The 21,649-nt window shown below is 32.0% G+C and overlaps 1 protein-coding gene across 1 annotated transcript; it reads right to left on the bottom strand.

Annotated features, from left to right (window-relative positions):
- Positions 1 to 5,973: 5,973 nt before the first annotated feature.
- On the bottom strand, positions 5,974 to 8,983 carry LOC131639015 (succinate dehydrogenase subunit 3-1, mitochondrial-like). The gene is made up of 5 exons (XM_058909538.1): positions 8,737 to 8,983; positions 8,456 to 8,547; positions 6,866 to 6,955; positions 6,343 to 6,784; positions 5,974 to 6,231 (listed from the first exon to the last, which is right to left on the bottom strand). The coding sequence occupies exons 1-4, from the start codon at positions 8,894 to 8,896 to the stop codon at positions 6,386 to 6,388; spliced, it is 741 nt and encodes a 246-aa protein (XP_058765521.1). The 5' UTR covers positions 8,897 to 8,983; the 3' UTR covers positions 5,974 to 6,231; positions 6,343 to 6,385.
- Positions 8,984 to 21,649: the final 12,666 nt, after the last annotated feature.

Genomic DNA, 21,649 nt, shown 5'->3' with positions numbered 1-21,649 from the left:
TATAATTAAATAAAATCTGAAAAAATGATGAGTATTATTTGCATTGGAGAAGTCAACAGCCATGACTTTGAGAAATTTATTTTTTATTTTTTAGTATATGTAAATTATATAACTATGAAATTATTAAGTACTATTTTTTAGCGTCTTTTCATAAAAATTAAAAGATAAGAATAAAATTTAATTTTTAAAGTAAATTTCAAATTTTAAATTAACAGCATAATTATATTCAAAGAATAATAAAAATAAATATTATTTTTGTTCCTGATTTTAAAAAAAAATACTGAAACATAATAGCAAAAAAGAATATCAATTTTAGGACAAATTGATTAAAAACGTGTTTGATATAGAGATATTTAAATTAAACGGAAGTTATATCGAATCAAAAATATAATAAAGGTATTTTTTAAAAAAATTAATGATGAGAAAGTACACTTTATATATTTTATATTTATGCTACAAAGTATAAAATGATAAATTTATTTGTTGAAAATGATAAAAAAATTGTTTCAGAAATATATGATTATGATTAAGAAACATGCAAAAAAAATTTGTAAATATTATAATAGTAAAATATAATAATGCAAAAAAAAAAAAAGACTTAATTTTTAAAAATACACTTCTTTTGTACATATTAAAAAATTACCCTTATATATATATATATATATATATATATATATATATATATATATATATATATTTTTGGGTAGATCCTTTTTTTCTATTTTTTTTAATATTAGTTATTTACATAAACATCTCGTAAATTTTTTTTTTTTTTTGGTTTATAACCACCGGTTTAGTCCGGTTCGGGGGAACAGCTCTGGCATCAAGTGGGTCAAGCCCCCTCCCGATCGCAGTTGCGGGGATCGAACCGTGGTTCTCCCTACCAAGTCCAGCGCCAATCACCACTAGACCAACTAACGATTGGCAACATATCTTGTAAATTGATTATTCACAATAATGACAATTATATCTTGTAAATTGATGTTCTTAAAAGCAACCCCTAACTGTAATTGGTGATTTAAAAGCTACGATAATTGTTGCAATTTTTATTCTTTGAGAAATTAAAAAATGGCACCTGTCATAATAATTAGAATAAAGTTATTGAAATTGATAAAACCCTTTAGATTCTCATGCCAATTTAGTTGCATAAAAATGAATTTATAACTTTTTAAAATAAAAATGGTATAGATATTTAATTATTATTTAAAGAAAAAATAGTTGATGATTTATATTGACTTTACTAAAAAATTCAAAAGTCCTAATAGTTAAACAAAATTTTTAATATAATTTAATATTAAAAAATTGATAATAAAATTAAAAGTTTAAATTATTTTTTAATATTTTTACAAAGAGAGTCATCTAAACCAAAAAAAAGAGTCAAGTACATTTTTTTAATTGAACTATACTAATAATGATATTTTTTAAGATGATTTTTATTATTTATTTTTTCTTTTTACATAATTACCATTCTTAATTTTATTATATAAGAATCACTATAATATTAATTATAATTGGCATAAAATCGGCAATCAATCTGGTTAACATTTGTATTAATTATAATTTTAAATTTATATTTTATAATTGATTACAATTAAACAATCTTAAAATTTAAATCTTAAAATCAGAAGTGATATCCTTTATGGGGACATTTATTCTGATATGAGAACATGTGTGTTTACGTATCATATAATTATTTAATTTAATCATTTAAAAAAATAATTTTTTTTATAACTACACAAATTATAAATTTAAAAAACAACAAAGGTTTAAACCAAATAATTATTAATAATGTCAAAATAATTAAAATTGTAAACTACAACTTCAACGATTGCATTAATGTCGAATGTAAAGTAATAGCTATACAATTTTGTATGCCAAATTAATTTAATAGTTTATAATGATTTGAAATGTTGAATATAACCCTCCAAATGACGATTTAATTCTTAACCATTCAAATAGTATAACATGATAATAGTATAATTATAATTATAATTAAATATGCATTTATTTTTAATATTGACGTTAATCATAATAGTTGGAAAACATTAATTGATAATTGTATTTTCAAAAAATCATTAATGATGAGCCATCTAATTTCAAAAAAAGATAAAAATACAATTGGATTTAGGGTTAGTGGCGTTTTGTATTCGTGTGGGTCCTAAGGTCAATTCATCAATAGGTTGGTTTTGGAAAAATGCAAAAAAATATAGTTTTGATATCACATTTAATATATTTTTAAACCATTTTAATAGATGGATTTTCAAGATTTTAGAATATAAAAATTATCATTAGGCATGCTAATGATATTATAGTAACAGTAACACAATACACAACATAATTATACAAAAATTAAGAACAATTATATTTTATATACATTGACATCTAAGTTGTTTGTCAATTTGATCACTAAATTGCTAAAAAGCATAAAGAAAAAAAAACATCATAACTAAAGTATCCAACTCCTCAAAATAAAATTCATCTAAAATTAAATTGTGTAATAGTAAAAAAAAATCTAAAGGTTAAACCATTTTGCACAAAGGATCTTGAAATATTTGAGAAGGCTTCAAACTCAAATCTGTATCAACATCCTTTCCCTGTCATATCTTTGAATCTTTGGTTCCTGCTAGTAGAGAAAATAATTCAAAATTAAAAAACTGGAGAAGATAAGAAGGAATGTATGTGAAAGAAAAAGGGAAATTATTTTGAATCTGATTTTGAATTTTTGAAACTTGAATATTGGACTTGTTTTTTCTCCTTCGCAGACTGACCTGTAATATGAGAAAGAAGAATAAATATTGACATTAAAACACAGTTAAGTATAAGTATCATTTTTAAATATATGACAGTTTAAAAGGTTGATGCCAACAACAATTGTGTAACATCAAAAGAATATGCAACCAAAGAAGCAAAATGCAGAGTTCAACAAACACAACCACAATCAAAAGCACCACCACTTACTATTGAAGAAGAATATGTAAAAGAAATTCTATCTGAAACCGAAACACCCATTTTGAAAGTACAAAAAGTTCAATTTTGACAACAGAAACAAAGACTCAAATGCAAAGTATGAAAATTGAAAAACAACCCATCACAAACAAAGCATTGTAGAAATCTATGGATCTAAGTTTTCTTATGAAATTAACATTTGCTAATTACATACAACAAATATTGAAACAGAATATGAAAAATATAGAAAAAGACAGATGAATACTAAAGTTATGCAAAATGTTGTACCTTTTTTAGAGTTATTGAAGGATGGCGGAACAACTAATGGTGTGTGTATCATCTTCTACCTCTTGATGGTGTCACTACTTTAACCAAGACATTACCACCATAAGCATCAAAAAAATAAATTCCCATCATGTTTCTAACCACCCCTAGATCTGAGCGTCAACCACCTTCCTTACAAAAACGGCGAAAAATATCAATGGTTTTGTTCAATGACTATAGAATTTGATTGTTTGAAAAACATTTAAAACTATTGAAAACTGATATTACAATCAGTTTTGAAATATAAAGAATTTAATACCTTTGAATCCATTATAATATTACAATCAAATTTGGATAAAATCTAAATTTTTTGAATACATAATCCTATTTAGAATATAGAAAATATAATATCTTTTAATACATTATAAAATTCTAATCATATTTAAAATATTAAAAACTTAATACTTTAAATCCATTGTAACATTCCATATATAAAAAATCCCAACAAATTTTTAAGATATTTTTCTGCCATAGCAAACAAATTGAAGATAAACAGTAGAAATTGTAAATTAAAAAGAAACACTAACTATGGATATGAAGGACTGAAAACTAAAAGGTCAGTTAAAAACAAACTTGAAAAATTAAAAATTAAATAGGAGTTGCACAACTAAGCATTAATACTTATGTGTTGCAAATTAGAATAGAAATTAGGGGAAATTAAAAAACATAAATTGGAAGATAATAAAAAATTTGCGGAAACAGAACACTAACTGAAAATGATGATGAGGAAAAATAGTATTCGAAGAATCAATATCATAAAAAGAACTATTTTACTAACAAAATTTATTGAAAATAATAGAAAATTCATGAACAAAACCATTGATATTTTCAGACAATCAAATTCTATAGTCATTTTCCTATAAAAGAAAACAAATTTAAAATAAAGAGTTTATTAAATAACTATGTTGACAAATTATTAAATGAATTAAAAAAAGGAATGTACAAACCTTGAAGATGATAATGGAGATTTGAAGGTCTTGTAATTATCCTTCTTACTCCTTGCAGGAAAAAAAAACCTATATCAAATGTTATATTAACAAACAATGAATGAATCAAATGTTCCCAATTCTATAGACTAATTTTACAACTCAATAGAAAATGACAAATCCTAAAATAAAAAGTTAGAATAAATCTAAAATTGAAAATCAAAACTCACTATTTTTCAGACTCCCTTTGTAGCTGTGTTTAGGAGCTTTTGGAGCTCATCATTGCCTTCAATGTCTCTCTCTGAAAGTTCTCCTTTGATTAAGCCTCTGCTTGATAAAAGGTTGAAGAAGGTTAAATAGATAAGGTTGTTGTTCATTATTTAGGATTTCAAATGGGTAAAGAAGAAAGTAAAATCGATGGATGTCAAGGAAGAGGAACAACAACAGTACCGTAGTTTAGGGTTTGTTAGCTCAAATCTGAATTTTGGACGAAATCAGAAGCCATAGTATATAGATTAATGAGAGTAATTTGAAGGGTTTCTCCAAAATCTAAGAGGAGAATAATGGAGATCGTTTTGCACAATTCCAAGGAACTTTTCATAGTTTCAAGGAGATTTTGCACGTTAGTAATGATGGGAGTAAAAATAGGGTAGAATTGAAAGACTATTTATTAGGAGTAATAATTAAAATATTTAGGGGATGCAATTACCTTTATGTCCCCGTTAATCACTCTCAAATTGGTGATTAGAGGGTTAATAAAAGAATTTAGTATGTATTCTACTTTATTATATTAAAAGTAGATGGCATTTCAAAAACATTTTTCACATAACTGCTAACGTGCTTTTCATTTTAATCTCTCATCATAGTTCGTCCAAGTACATATTTTTTATGACAGAAAATAAGCTTTTTCAATCGATTAAATTAAGAGCATTACAGATGAAGTGAACATAATGTGTTTGGACATTTCCCACTCATACTTTAAAACTTACAATCAGACAAACTAAGACTAGAACCCAAATTGATTTCATCCACAAGTGGTTATTGGCAAAGGAGAAAAGAAGATTCCCAGTCTTTGATACTATTCAGTTTTGGATTTTGACCAAATACACCAAAAATATGAAATCCATGTGTTTTGTGTAATGAAGAGATATTACCAGTGAGGCAGTGATAACGACAACAAATTCTAGACACAAAATATCATTCCAAACTACCCTGCATTATAGAGTCTTTCTCAACCATCATGCAAGCACATATATTTTAAGCTCAAAATGCAGAACAGTGCACAAGACAAAATAAAATACACAACGATTTAACCTAGTAGCTAAAACTAACACCAAACCTAGAAGATGCCTCGGTGGCTTTGTTGGCGGCCGGCATGGTCTCAGATATGTGTGTGCTAGAGCCACCGGGAAGGAGGGAGGCAAGGGCAGTGGCTCTGGTGGTGGGCACTCTTCCTGAGGAGCTATGACAGATTTGGGTGAGAGACTGATGGGGTGTTCTGCAGTTATGGGGGCTGTGGAAGCATGGAGTAATGGAAAGATGGAAGGAACATTGAAGTTTTCAAGAGCAAACCCCAAATAATAGGGTGTGAAGTCTCCACTAGGGAGAAAAAGGCTCCAAAAAATGGAGGAGAAAACCCTAATGGGATGTTCATAGGGAAGAAGGTAGAGAGAAGGGAGAGCTTCTCTCTTTAGAATGTGGTGCTATATGTTTCATGTACATAAAAAGGATATAAAACTGTAAAGAATGCCTTGAATAAAATAAATTTTCATCAACATCAGACAAATATGAGATAATGTATTTCATGAGTCACTAAACTCAAATGCTTTATTGAATACGACAATTACTTGCAACTTGAGGGGGTGCAAAAATATACATCACTGAAATCTTAGATGCAAAACAAATATAGTTATGCTCAGCATTAAGCAAGAAATTCTAAGTTTATCATTATTATTTTGGTAATAGCAAAACTACATAAAGCAGATTCACAGTGCTTGGCCGATGATGTCTTATGACGTGTGCAAGCAAGTTCCACCTGAAAATATGACATTATGTGAAAAACAAGGTACTGAGGCATAATTTCCAAAAGCTGAATAATTGTTTTACAACCAAGAAAAATCAAATATGAATGAAGAGATAAAATTACCTCAGGATCAAACATACTGCTTAGATATCAGTTGACTTTGATATCATAGAAATAAGTGACGAATTGTACTATACAGATGATAGGACATGGCTAAGGCAGAAATCTCAACTGCGAGTAGGTGGAGTTTTGATGAATAGAATACAAACTGGTAGAATGAATCATAGGTGAGAGTAACCAAACCCAATTTCATGTATATCATATAAAAAAGCAAGGTGACAGCTGCTAGGAAAGCTCCGGCGATTCTATTGCAAATTGAAAGAGTTGAAGAAAGCTGGGGCTGATAAAGAGGAAGATGAGGAGATAACGGGCGAAAACCGGAAGGTGGTTTTATCTCACTGGTTTTACTTGGGATGTCACTCATAAAACGTCTCTGACCAGCCAGTCCCAACGTGTCAGCAGCCATGCTTCTCTCAAAGTTTCTTGCCATCAGAGTACTGACTCCCTATTGAAATGTAAATGTTACCAACCACATTAGGAAAGCCAAATAGATTAGACTCAATTCACAGATGATAAAGTAACTCACCAGTAGCATTGGACTCTTGGCAGCACAAGCTTTAGTGCCATATCTAGCTCCAGCCAGTACATTAGTGTCCAGTCCAAGAGCCTGGTATCTCTGACATAAGAGAACAATTCCATGGCAATTAGAAATTTAACAGAACTAAGAAAATTTAATGATTATGCTTCACATTATCTGGAAAAAGTAGTCAGATTTCATTTTAGGAACTGGCAATCAAGTAAGAAAATAGATAGAATGCAAACCTCATCATACTTTTAAATGGAAAGGAATAATAAATATGAAGACCACGTACTATAGCACATTCAAACAATATGGATGGTATCAAATTTCAAAATCTCAGGGTACTAGTACTAAGTTTTAAGTGAAAACTATACTAGAGCTAAGTTTCACAATCTGTGTTAAGTTTAGTTTCTCCTTTTCTAACTAGTTTACAGTTATACAATCATATAACTATATAAGAGAAATCCCAATAACAGAAACACTAAGACAACAAGATGAAGTTCAAAAGAGATTGGAAGAGCAACTAGAGGTACTCTATCATAATTTACTTACATTATATTATTACATAGTTTTATCTAACAAGTAAACTTCTAGCCAAGTTAACGGTTCAATTCTAAAGAATCTTAATTCACTTGTACAAAACTATTTCCTATCCAATTGGTACAAAAGAAGTTACAAATGAGAATAGAGTCTTAAGGGAAGTATTTGCAGACACTGTTATAGAAAGCACAGAGAAGTCTTTCCATAGATGGACAAGGCAATCTTGAAGCACCAAAAGCTCAATTGGCAGAATTCGACACAAATATGTCAAATTTCATGGAAAACATGAATAGAGATAGTAAAGAAAACATAGTAGACATGAATGAATTTGAGAATAATAACCATATCTCAGGTTCCAACTATCAAGAAGTACTAGACACAGAAGAAAATAAGGAACCAAAGGCGGTTCAACACATATAGACTTAAGCATTAAAGATGGCAACGAACTTGTATCTCTCATATAACAATTCATATTTTTACAAGAACTTAGGAGAATATAAAAAATATACCAACTCAAAACTGTTGATTAAAAGTTTCCTTCCATAATTATAGAGAAACAAGAACATTAATAAACACACTGCTTTTCCACATTAATTAAAAATCATTCATTTTCAAAACAAAACATCTCATCGGTTAATTGTAATGTAGCAACAGCAAGAACACCTTGTTGCGGTTTGTTAAATTCCCCTACGCTATTGCCTACAGCAGCAGCCACAAAGTTAGAGAACTATGAAGCGCAGACACCAGAAACACGACACCGACAATGACACGTCAACACCAATAATAATTTGAAAAATAAATAAATTAAACGTAATCACTAGTATTGATGTCAGTATCAGATGCCGACACCGACACGAATACACCTTTTTTTTCAGAGGTGTCGGTGCTCGAGACAACTATTACAAAGGAAAAAACAATAAGATGTAACATTATATAAGCAATTATGAGTCAAAGGTGCCTACGACATATTTCACTCCATTTACTATAGCTACAAATTTAAAATCACTTTATAAAACACACAAAAAAAAAACGCAAGTGATGAGAAAATACACGTACCAAAGAATTGATGACATTAGAATCGCCACCAAGCTTACTCTCCGGATTTTGGGGGAAACCAGGCGTGTATCCCTTGGTAGGGTTTTCTTCCGCTGAAATAAAATAACATGCACATTCAAAGAAATGAGAAATCATAACATGAAAACTCAGCATCAGCTAATAGAAACAAACGATTCGAAAACAGAATGGAAATAAGCATAATAATATATTTAACGATGAAGTAAAATAATAAAATAATTGAAGTAATTGCAGAAATGATCAAGAGGTTGAAGAATCGGTACCGGTGGGGAGAGTAGCAGAGTTGCGTTGAAAGAGTTCGGTGGCGGCGGGAGAGATGGAGCCGATCTGGTTGTTGGAGCGGGGGATGGAAGAGAAGGCTCTAGAAAGAGAAGAAGAGGAAGATAATAGCTTAGATTTGCTTGATCGGAGGAGATAAGACATGGTGGTTGATGAATTGAGAGAGTGAGAGTGATTGTAAGTGGAGGAATCGACGGAGCGAGTGCCACAATTTCGAATGTCACAATTTATACTATCACATTATTATAAATTACTTTTTAATTCTTCATTGCAACATACATTTTCATAATTTTTCGGGTTAAATAAGTTTTTGGTACTTATAAATATCTCTAATTTCGTTTTTAGTCCCTCTAAAATTTTCCTTCAAATAATAGTCCTCATAAAATTTTTCATCCACACTTTTAGTCCCTGCCGTCAACTTTGATTAACGGAAGCTGACGTGGCAAAGACAGCGGTCAAAAATTTTAAAAAAATTTAAATTGCGGTGGTTACAAACTTCCTCTAAAAAATCCAAAAAATTTCTTAAAATACATTTCATCAAACACCTTAACTGCACCATTCAAAATTGCAATATTGTTCTCGATCACAACTGTTTCACCAACAATAACAACACATGTCTTGCACCAACAACCTCCCCTTCCCATAATGTTTTTTTTTTTTAATTTTGATGTCTCACCGACAACACAAGTTTCACATCTAATCCTTTAACTAACAAACCATGGGTGTATCTTTTGTCGGCTTAGGAATGTTTTGGATGGAGCTTTTAGATTGCGTTGTGGTGGTCATTGCATGTGGTGTTCGTAATTGGAGCTTTTAGATTGCATTGTGGTGGAGTTATTGCTATTATTATTCTCTTTGTTCTTTATTAGAGAAACACCATTAATTTATGCTACTGCGCAGTGCTTACCGACTTGAATCCTTTGCAGCAGTCCACACATTGCATCCGCTTGAACAAGTGTTAAGCATGCATCAACTTCTTATATGGTGACACTGCAAGAATATCATGTGTTCTTGTCTAGAACACACTTTAAATAAGGGTTATTTGAATCTTAAAGATACTTTTGTCCTTTCACTTTCACTGCAAAGTTACATGAGTCATTGAGTGCAAAACACCGTCAGTTACAAGTCATGAAAATTGTCAAAAACATAAAAATGATTTTAAGTTAAAATATGAAATTGAAAAGTGTTTGAATTACCTACGACCAATTTTATTTTTCCAAACAAGCAAAATTGAATTGAATTAAAGAAGCACAAAGTACTCTAACTCTTACAACGAATAATCTGAAGCTCAACATCACAGTGGAAGACAAATTATCCATATTTTATGAAGGATTGTAGAATTTTCACTGAATCATATCCTCGAAAGTTAGAAAAAAATTCTCATAAGTTCTGTTAGGAAAGGCATAGCCTACACCATCTACTGATAGAATATTCATTCCCCGGTAATACAAGCCAACCAAACAAACAATAGCCAACAATTTTTACCAACTAGATAACATAGATTCTTAAACATATTAAATTAGCTTCAATTGTCTTCACTGTATGCATGAAAACAAGAACATGACTCCACAATTGTCTTCACTGTTGTTGTTGGTGAAACAATTGTGATTTAGAACAATGTTGTAATTTTGAAGGGTGCAGCAAAGGTGTTTGATTAAATGCCTCTAAGAAAATTTTATGGGATTGTTAGAAGAGGTTTATAACCACCGCAATCTAAGATATTTTTAAAATTTTTGACAGTTGTCTTTGCCACGTCAGCTTCCGTTAATCAAAGTTGACGGCAGGGACTAAAAGTGTGGATGAAAAATTTTATGAGGACTATTATTTGAAGGAAAATTTTAGAGGGACTAAAAACGAAATTAGAGATATTTATAGGGATCAAAAACTTATTTAACCCTAATTTTTCTTATATTATTTAATTTTATCTAATTCAAAAAAATACTATTATTTATTCCCATGCCAACATTATATTTCATATCTTTTCAAATATTTATAAAAAAATATTCATTTAATTTTATTAACATATTTTATATCTTTTAATAATATAGTAGTTTTTATTTTAATTTGTATCCATTTTGAGTAAAATATTTCTACACATATATTTAATATTTTATTTTTTTAGAAGTAAGAACACAAATTAATACTTTCACTCGCAAATATTTTACATCAAATACGGTACTAAATTTAGACGAAAAATTATATTTTATTATTTTTCTCACTTTTTTAGATTATTTCATCTATATATTAAATAAAATATTTTCATATATATATATATATATATATATATATATATATATATATATATATATATATATATATATATATATATATATATATATATATATATCAAACGATTTAGTTTTAAAAAATTTTAAGTTGAAAATTTATTTATAAAGATTACCAAACAAACTTTTCCAACAGAAAAATGTGTGTTTGGTTCTATAATAAAATTTTGAATGAATTTATTTTGTAAATTTAATTTTAATTAAAAGTGAAATGAGGAAAATAAAATGATTTATAGTTGTATAAATATTATTTGAAAGTAATAAAATTTATTTTTAAATCATTTTTTATAAATTAAAAAAATAATTTTGAAATCTCATAACATAAATATATATTATTAAAAATTAAAATATAATTAAAATTACATAATTTTTAATATATTTTAAAAATAATTTTTATGAAAATTTATTCAAAATATTTTTGAAATTTTAATATATGTAGAAAGAAGAAATTTATGTCATGACACTTGTTAAAAGCTTAATACTATACCTTAAGTTATTTATTTATGAAGCCTGATTCGCATATGAATTATGGGTTTTTAATATAAGTTTAATGAAGTCTCTGTGGTGATTTTCTTATATATGTTATTTATATGAATATGAAAACACCTCATGAGATTTATCCCTAAAGGGCGACGATAATTTATATTCCTGAGTCGAATGGGATGGCCTCTTAGAGCGGCTTCGACTTCTCATCAAGAAATGAGGTTTGGAAAGGGCGAAGTGATTTAAATCTTTGAGAAATTTATCTCTTTATAGAGAATTGCATACTTGAGACAAAGATAAAAAATGAGTTTTTCAAGTGTAGCTTGGGGCGAGTCCCTTTTGGGGTAAGTCCCTCAAACGTTATTTGGGGTGAATCCTTCAATTGCTGCTTGGAGAAGCACATGCAACATTTAATACTTTATATGTGTGTACTTTTATTTACTATTCGTATTTTTTCCCTTTAAAGGCCCTTTTGTAACCACGTCCTTCAGGGTTTTTCTTTAACGAAAATGTCCACACCTTTTGTCAGTTTATTTATAACATTTTTAGTGTTGTGGGTTTTTTGTTATTCATTGTATTGCGGTCTAATCCTGAGGGTGTTCCTCCTCGGGGATTGAGTCAGGTCGCCTACTAATGTGGATATGATTCTTTGCTTGGCGTTAAATGAATGCCATTTTGAGGCAACAGGGATCCTTGATAAAGGTCCAGTGGTATTGTTTAATAAGGCAACAAGTATCACTGATAAGGGTCCAGGAGTATTATCTAATAAGGCGGAAATGATCCTTATCAGGGTCCAGCTGTATAATCTAATGAGGTGACAAGGATCCCTGATAAGGATCCAGCAAGATAAGGATCCCTGACAAAGAAGAGTGAATATGTCACCTAAATTGATAACAATATAGGTAATTTTTTTGCTAAGGTATTATGGGAAATCCCGCCATAACTACCATATAAAAAGTATTATGTGTATATGGGATTAAGCATAACTTGTTCAATATTAATTTTTTATGAGATAGGGATTAAAATAACCTTTGACTTACTAGATTGGATAATCTTAAGAGATATTAAAAATCATAATGTGTTTAAGGGTATAAATATACTGAATATTAATATGCTAGACCTGATAATGATTTATCCAGTGTGACTAAGTTTCTTTCCACCTTGAGAAGACACTATTGGATATGGCATAAATGCATAACCCATGTCCTCTTTTATATATTAAACAAGACTAATGACATAGATCTAGTTGTATGACTCTCAAATATTAATCTCTCAAAGGTTGTCTATGTAACGCTTGTAAAAAAAGTGAAGCAATAAAAAGTCTCATTTAACCTAAAATTTTTGTAACAACTACAAGATCTTTAGAGCTTCTCAATATGGAAAAGTTTGGTCTTTCAAGAACAAAAAGCCTTGGAGAAAACTATTATGTAAACACTTTAACCCTATTCTTAATTGTAATTCCCCAGTAATCATATGTGACATAATTGAGTGATTAACAAATCGTGTTGCGATCCTATCTAATCGTGACAAAATATTTCTTAGGAGCCACTAATTTGTTTTCATCCTGAGTCATGCCATGATCCATCTGGTCATGCGGTGATTTGAGGAGACTTGCATTTTTTCTTCAAGTTCTTGTTGTTGGGTGCAAGTGTGATTAGTTAAAGTCTCACATCGCCTATGAATGGGGGGAATGTTAGATTTATAAGAGAAAACTTATTTACCTAATACCTTAAGGCTTTGGGTGGAGATGTGGCGTCTCCCTCTTTTGTAGCTCTGGAGCATTAATCTTGTTGATGCTCCCACCTCCCCTAGACTCTCCAACAACAGTGGTATCAAAGTCGCAGTTTGACTTGATGGGGGAGCGGGAGTTGGATCCTACGTTAGATCATGTTATAGGATGTGGGAGACTCGTACTTGCAGTGTAGAATGTAACGCCCCGATTTAAGTGTTATTTGTTGAGTTGATGCATTTTTGGGGACCTTTTGGTGTAGGGCCGTGTCCTTAGAAAATATAAATATATGTGTTTGGGGGGCATGTGACAATTGTGTAGAAACATAGGGGTGTCGGGAAAATATGGTATTTAGTATATTTAAATTAGAAGTTTTGATTAGATTTAATATTATCAGTGATATTATAATCAAATAAATATTTAGTTGATATTAGTTATTTATTTAAATTGAGATATTATTATTGTATTTAGTTGGATTAATAAGGGGAAAAGGAGAGAAGAAAAATTAGAATTGGGATTACCAAAAAATGAGAAACAGAGAAAAAGAAAGGAGAACTAAGGTTAGGGCTAAAAGGGAGAAGCACCATTGTTAGAGGCGAAGAAAAGCTCAAGCTTAGGAACCGTCAATCTAAGGTAAGGATGGGGTTCCAACTCTCTAAGGGTTCGTATAATGTTAGCTATGTGGGATTGATTGCCATTGTTGTATGGTTTTGTTCTTGAATTTGCTTTGTGAATGTGAGACCCTAAATATTGAATTGTTGACAAAATTTTGTTTGAATTGATGAATTGGTTGTGTAAATGGTGTGGAATTATTGTATAACATATGTATGAAAAAGGTTGGGATTTTAAAGTATAATTTTGAGTGCAATTGGGAGGTTTTGGGTTGAGAGAAAATGGCTTCGTATTCTGAAAAGTAGCATATTCTTGGAACTGTCAATTACGTAACCAATTACATAGTTGATGTAACTGGTTACATGTGTGAAAAGCGGGGAAAACTTCATTTCAGGGGCATGTAATCGGTTACATGTTTGATGTAACCGATTACATCATTGTGTTGGACAAATATTTCTATACTTCAAAAATTCATAACTTTTGACTCGGGTATCTATTGGACGTGCTGTTTGAACCTGTGGAAAGCTAATACAGTGTACTTTCTTGTAAAAATGGTCTCAAGTTTCTGGAAATAAATTTAATTGATGTGTAATGAAGTTTTGTGTTGTCAGTGTATGTTGCAGTATGATGTCGATATTTGCATCTTCGTAAAACTTTGAAAACTTGTAACATTTGACTCAGATGTCCGTTTGACGCGTCGTTTGAACCTACGGGAAGATAAAAATATCATTTTTAATATGATAATAATTTTAATAGCACTAAATGATTATTTTCGGTTGGAGGCTTATGTCTTGTTTGTTAGTGTGGTACGAAATGTGAAGAATGTTATTGTGATTGAGGTAATGATATTATTTGAATGAAGTGTGAATAAATTGCATAATGATGTTGATGTTGTTGGTCTGGAATGGCGAAACATTGAGATCTAATGCTATGTAATTGCATAATTATGATGTTACATGTTGGTGTTGCATGCATACATTGTTGAGGGCTTATGCCCTGTGTTGCACCCCAAAATTTGCCTCTTATTTTTGTCGCAAGTTGCGGTAAACGTTTATTTCGCCGTTCGAAGATCAAGAAAAATACTCTCTCAGTCCCATAATGAGTGACCCATTTAAAATATAATAGTGTCCCAACATGATTGACCCATTTCAATTTCTAATACACTTTTTTCAATTCTACCCTCTAATTAATAAAAAAATCATCATTCCCAATACATGATAGGGGCGCTATAGTAAAAACATTATTTTGTCTCTTCCTTTTATACACTTTTCTTAATATGTGTGAAATGACCAACTGGGTCACTCATTGTAGGACGGAAGGAGTAATAAAAAGTTCTCACCGTTTCAAGACAGTTTGGTGCGAAAAGTCTACTTTTACGGTGCAAGTGCAAAATTTGTAATTTCCGACTGGAAGGTCGTATGGGCTTGGTTCTCACTTAAATAAGACTGTTTCGACGTTCTCTACATCTTATGTGTTCAAGCCGGAAGCCAATTCTTTGAAGAGGATGTGCGAAAGTGCAAATTACCTGAGATTTGAATTTACCGTTCCACTGTCTTTCGGATGTTTATAAATTCATAACTTATGTCCATTAAGTTCGTTTGAAGCAACCAAATGCCAAAAGTTCCATCTTGAGGTTTACTACATTTCTTGTGTTGGGGTCGATTATTGTTTCTTTGAGGAAGGTCCCCGAATACACAATTTACCTGAGGTTATACAGTGAGAAAGTGTGTTGAAACGTTGTCTTCTAGACGATCAAAAATTCATAACTCCTGCACCGTTTATTCGATCTGGCTGAAAATTTAACAAAAATTTCGTCTTGATGTCCCTGACATTTCGTATGTTGGGACCTAAGGCCAACTCCACACCAGAAATTCAAGTTTATTGCAAAAGCATCATGATTTTATTGTCAAAATATGGTTTCGAGCACTGCACGACAAGATTCAAAAATGCATAATTCCCTCAATATTTATCGTAACGAGCCCATTCCTGCGATATTCTTTCACAAATTTTGTCGGTTTCGATTTCTCTTCAAACCTCGGTTTCGGAATTTAATCGTAAGATTGAGTTTCGTCACATTCTTTGAGCAGTACGCCTGAGTATTCTGCTAAGTTAAGTTTTTCGCCTCAGATGACCAAATGAATTTCTCGCCGTTCAAACATGCATAACTTCTTCACCTTTTATAAAATTGAGTCTGTTCCGGCAGCAACGGTTTACAAATTCCATCATCTTCGATTTTCCATTGGTTCTGATTCCGAATTTCACACTGAACTGTGTTTCCTCGAAAATGGAGCTCAAAAATGCTATTTGGCGCAATTTTTTAATTTCAAAATTAGGAGAGCTTTAAATAGATTTTTTCACACTTTTTCATTCATTCACACTCACTTTTCATTCTCCACTCACTCTCTTTACAAAACCTCTCACAACTCTCTCTTCTCTCTAAAATAAAAACCACTTTTACTCAAGAACTCTAAACAATCTCACCAAGAACTCAAGAATACACATCAAGAAAAATCAAAATCCTTCAACCTTCTCCTCTCTCTCTCTCTCTCTCTCTCTCTCTCTCTCTCTCTCTCTCTCTCTCCCGCTGCAATCTCTCTCTATCTCTCTCTGATCCGGTGTCGCGCGCGGATCAAAAACGAGTTGTTTTGAATAAAACCGTAGAAAGCGACAAGTGACTCGCGTATCGTATCACAAGGATTCTCGTTGATTATTAACCAAAGGTAAATCGATTTAGGGGGTTTGTTTTAGATTTCGATTAAACAAAATAGTGAAAATAAGTGATTATCAAAATAAGCTGAAACGATTAATCTACTCTTTTGGCTTCCTAACTTATCATCGATCCAAATAATTTCCAACTCACAAGCGGATTCTATTCCCTTTTCGATTATAAAAACAATTGAAATTATGTGATGTATGTTCCTAATTCCCGAATTAAGCAAACGGATTATATATAGCAATCGTGAATTAAGCAAACACGACAAACATATGCGGATTAAGCAAACGCGGTTAAAGTATAGGAACATGCAACCATCGAAATAAATCAATCTAACCTTGGATAATATCGAATTAAGAAAACAACATATCAAAGATTAGAATTGAAAGGAAATAGATTAATTGGAAAATATAAGAACCTCAAAGTATCGGCCGGAAACCGTTTACAGCAGATTAACCTCTAGGAATTAGTTCTTCATGATCAAACGTACAAGCTCTTCCAAAAACGTGAATAGTAAAACGTGAATTGGTCAATGGTGAACAGTGTTTCATGTCTGCTAGACCTATTAGGAATCAGCCAAAAAATGTTTATGACCCAACTGGGTCGAATTACAAAACCTGGCCCACTTCTAGCGACCCGAAACACTAAAATAAAAAGTGATGCAGCTTTAAACGCAAAACTGAGAATTATCGGCTCCGAATCTGACTTTGACTCCTACATGAAAGTCGTAGCTCTCTCTCTTAGCTTTCCGGCGATTATTAGAACGCCTCAATCGGACTCCTGAAACTCCAGTTATGATCGTTTCCGTGCAGACTGCTAAAGCTGAAAAATAAAGTGCGAAAATTCAATAAAACTAAGAATAAAATAAATTATAAAAACATATTAAAACATAAAAATAATTAAAATAAATGGAATAAATGCTTGAGCACAAACATGGAAGAACGTGCATCAAAATGCACTGATCAAATTCCCCCACACTTGAACTTTTGCACTCCGAGCAAAATGAAAAACAAAACAAAGAAAGCACAAATACATCAATAGTTACTCATCCTAGGCTACAAATCTTCTTCGGGTAAGTTTGCATCGACATGTACTAATCTTGCACATAAAGGACATCGTAAGAACACTAACCACAGTTATGCAGACATAAGCCTCATAAATACACAAACCAATTCAAATCATATTATTATACCATAGCCTAGCTTACTCATCCTTTTTGCTCTTTTTCATTCAGGCGCAATCACATTAAGCCCGTTATCTCCACACACTTATAGCAAGACGACCGGCTATTGACTCTGATCCTTTTCTGCACGGGGTTCTGGTACTTACGTGGCATAACCCTTTGTTTACTCAGTTGTAGTTGTGGGGGATCGGACCATAATCCTCCCTACCAAGTTCAGCACCAGAAACCGCTGAACCAACTAACAAAGAGTTTTGAAATCTTTTTTTTAAGGTTCCACAACTGTTGGGTTAAGTGACCGGGTGAGGGTCACCAAACTTAGAAGGTGCATTACCTTTTTCTTTTCTTTTTCTTTTTTTTTTCGGAACATTCACTTATATTCATCGGCTTCCCTGCGTAAAGTGTGTGAGAGATGGTGCCGACTGCTGAAATAAACTACTCAAGAGCTGTCAGAGAATGAGAATTTAAGGCTAAAACATAATAAAAATTTCAAATCGATTTCCATATGCAGGAGACTTACGGTGTTAGAACGATACCGATCTTGTGAATTTTTCCCAAGTCTCCGCAAACTCGACTCAAATCAGTCTGTAGCCTAAAACTTTCAAAACGATGCATATTTATTTTTTTATTTTTTAAACTGAAAACAAAACAAAACAAAGAACAAAAGAAAATTAAAAAAATAAATGATTCCTTCCCCCACACTTAAAATAAGCATTGTCCTCAATGAAAGAACATAAATATAAAATAAGAGTGAGAAAAAGGAAAGAACACACCTGAGCAGTCAAGGAGGATAAGTGATCAGATAAGCAGTCTTTCCTAAAGAGATATCTTCTACATTCTCTTCTTCCAAAGTGAGGCTCTCATGGAGTAGCTTTGGGTAATGTCCATTGAACTTGCAATTTTTATTAGTGCCTTCGCCTTTTATTCCAGGATCAAAGAATAATCTTCGATAAATAAAAGTGTTGAATGGGCACGTGATCTTCTTTTCCACAACATCAGAGATCAAAAGATTGAGGGGCTGCCCCGCAACTTTTGTTTCATCTTCCCCTTCAATTGAGACCCTATGCAAAATCATAGATGGGCTAATATCAGAAATTTCAGTCAAAGTCCACCTAATCACCTTCTTATGCTTCTTCAAAACCTGCAATAGCTTATTTTCTTGATCAAAATCAAGGTTAGAAGAAATTATAATCGGGAGTTTTTCATTACTCTCTAAATAAGCGTATTTCAAATTTTTCAGGAAGTTGCTTCAGCTCGGGGGAAGGTGGCTGCTCAATGGAATGGGTGCTTGAGGTTGTCGGGATGTCAAGAGTATCAGCTGCATGAACAGCTTCATCGATAAGAACTTCACCTGTAGTAAATATGTTACCCTGCAAGGCAGCATTGTCATACCCCAAAATTTGCCCACCACAATTTTATACTCAAGCTCATTTGAATGTCAGAGTCTCAACATTTGATTGAATATGCACTCTCCTAAACAACAACCCTTTAACTAGGGTTTCACCTTTTTCAAGGAAAAGTCAGGTTCTGATACCTCCAATGGAATCCATGGCCTCTCATATGATTCAAATAAACCTCATGCCAAGTTTCAAGTCCTGATTCAAAAGATTGCTCACTCAATGGCCCAAACAATCAACAGTCGACTAACTTGACCTAAAAGTCAAACTATGGTCAAACCACAGTCAAAACTTCTGATTTTTTTGTCAATATCCTCATTTTGAAGTGTCATTCATCATTTGATCAGATGTTGATCATGATTCATCAAGAAAAGATCAAAAATCCACAAAAGTCCAAGTTTCTAATTTAGGGTTTTAACCTAAAAGTCAACCCAACTTTGAATGACCATATCTCTTTCATAATTTATCAAAAATTCCCCAACCAAATCCTATTCTCAAGGAAATTTCATTTTCTACAACTTTGATGTTGGGCTCAAGGTCAAGAAATGCTTTCGCATAAGAGATATGAGCCAACACATTACAGGTCCTTCTAAGAGATCGCAAAAAGCAACTTTTTGTCAGGAGCAATATCATCAGGATAAAATCTCCAAATGAAAAATATGTTCCAAAGTGGCTTGTAGAGGACATCTTGCGCTTTCCAAAAAGTCCTAGAACATGTTCATATCTTAAAAATTGAGAGAGATACGCACCGTTGAAGTTGAACAATTTTTAGAAAATACATGAAGTCAATATGGAGCTATTTTGGATTTCTTTTCAATTGGGCCTTAATGTTTAAGCTATCCACGAAATTTCAAGTCTATAAGGAGTCCATTAGTCATATAAAATTTATTTCATGATTATATTTCATTTATATTTGATTTTATTTATTTAAATTCAAATTAAATCAAATAAAATCAAGTTTTATTGAAATAAAATTTTATGAATCAATCTCCAAATAAATTGATCCAATCAAACCTATCCAATGGCCATGATTAAGTGGAAAAAATGCAAGAAATAAATCGGGCACAAAAATAGAAAGAATGGCATGCAAATTGAATCAAATCTTCAATCAAAGATTCAATCTCTCAATAATGGATTTTCCTCCAATATGTTAACCTAATTACAACCTCTATATAACCTGAATTTCTTCAGCATTAGGGGTCACAGATGCTTGCCTCAAAATAAGTTCCAAAGCTCTCAAAAATCTCCAACTAGGGAATACGGAATTTCTTGGTTCCAAGCCAATTCAAGAGCGGAAAAACATCCCATTCATCTTGTATAAGGATATAAGATAGTTCCGGGTAATCTTTTTACTTGTACCACGTCTGAAATTACCATGCTATGATTATCACGTTCATGCATTTTTTGAAACTTTTCGTATCTCATGATTCAATCGATTTCAATGCCTATTAACCATGTCTTTGAGGTATTGTAGATGTTTAGAACCATTCAGGGTCATCGTTCATAAGGTTTGAGGTCCTAATTGCATGACGCCATGGCTAGGGTTCTTGGAAGCAAAGCTTTCGTTTTGATGTCTACGCGTATTATTTGATCAAAAAGATGCCTTCATTGAACTCCCAGCCCTTGATTTAGTGGGTCTGGGTTGCTCTTGTTCGTTCTTGTTTCGTTTTTTGCAGGTATTGGAATTTCAGAATATTGCCATGGAAAACGGAAGCAAAATCCGCAGCAAACACTGAAGCAAAATCCGCAGCTAATAGTGGATAGTATTTGAAGAAGATGATGAATAGTGTGATCCTGTGCGTGGCTCACTCTTATTCGTTGGTCAAAACGCGCTCTCCTCTCTCTTCTTCCTTCTGCGCGCGTGTCGCAACCCAAGTTGCCAGTCAAAACATTCAATCCCTCTCTCTCTTCGTAATTGGATAGCGCGCAACTCTGTGGGCCCAGGGACTGAATCTTTGACCTTTTCCTTTTACCTTTATTTTTATATTTATTTTTGTGAGGTGATTTATTTAACAATAAATCGAATGTGGCACAGTTGGTTGGAGTCTTGTTGGCAATCAAAAGGGCGTGAGTTCGACCCTCACCCCTTTCACCTATTTGTTCTATTTTATTTAACCTTTCTCCCCTGCAGATTCAGCGCATACCACTCTTGCACGATCACGGTGCGCCTGCGCTTATCCACCACTGGATCTCCTACGCTTCCAGATCAAAAGGCCAAAAAATGCTTCCTTGCGGTGCACTCCGAGGGAACACCCACACCAGATTCGAAGCTAAGTTCTTCTAAATTATTTATTATTTTTTATCACATATATTCTTTTTAATTATTCTCTTTTCTTATTTTATTCTTTTTAATCAACTTTATTTTTATTTTTGCATTTAATCTTTACTTGGTAATTTTATAACTACTTATTTTATTTTATCGAACTTTCGATTTTCCTTAATCTTTAATAATTATTAAAAATATTAAAAACTTTTATTTTATATATTTTAATTAGGGT

Source organism: Vicia villosa, unplaced genomic scaffold (genome assembly GCF_029867415.1).
Source record: "Vicia villosa cultivar HV-30 ecotype Madison, WI unplaced genomic scaffold, Vvil1.0 ctg.002503F_1_1, whole genome shotgun sequence".
Taxonomy (NCBI): domain Eukaryota; kingdom Viridiplantae; phylum Streptophyta; class Magnoliopsida; order Fabales; family Fabaceae; genus Vicia; species Vicia villosa.
This window is presented reverse-complemented; position numbering and strand designations above follow the sequence as displayed.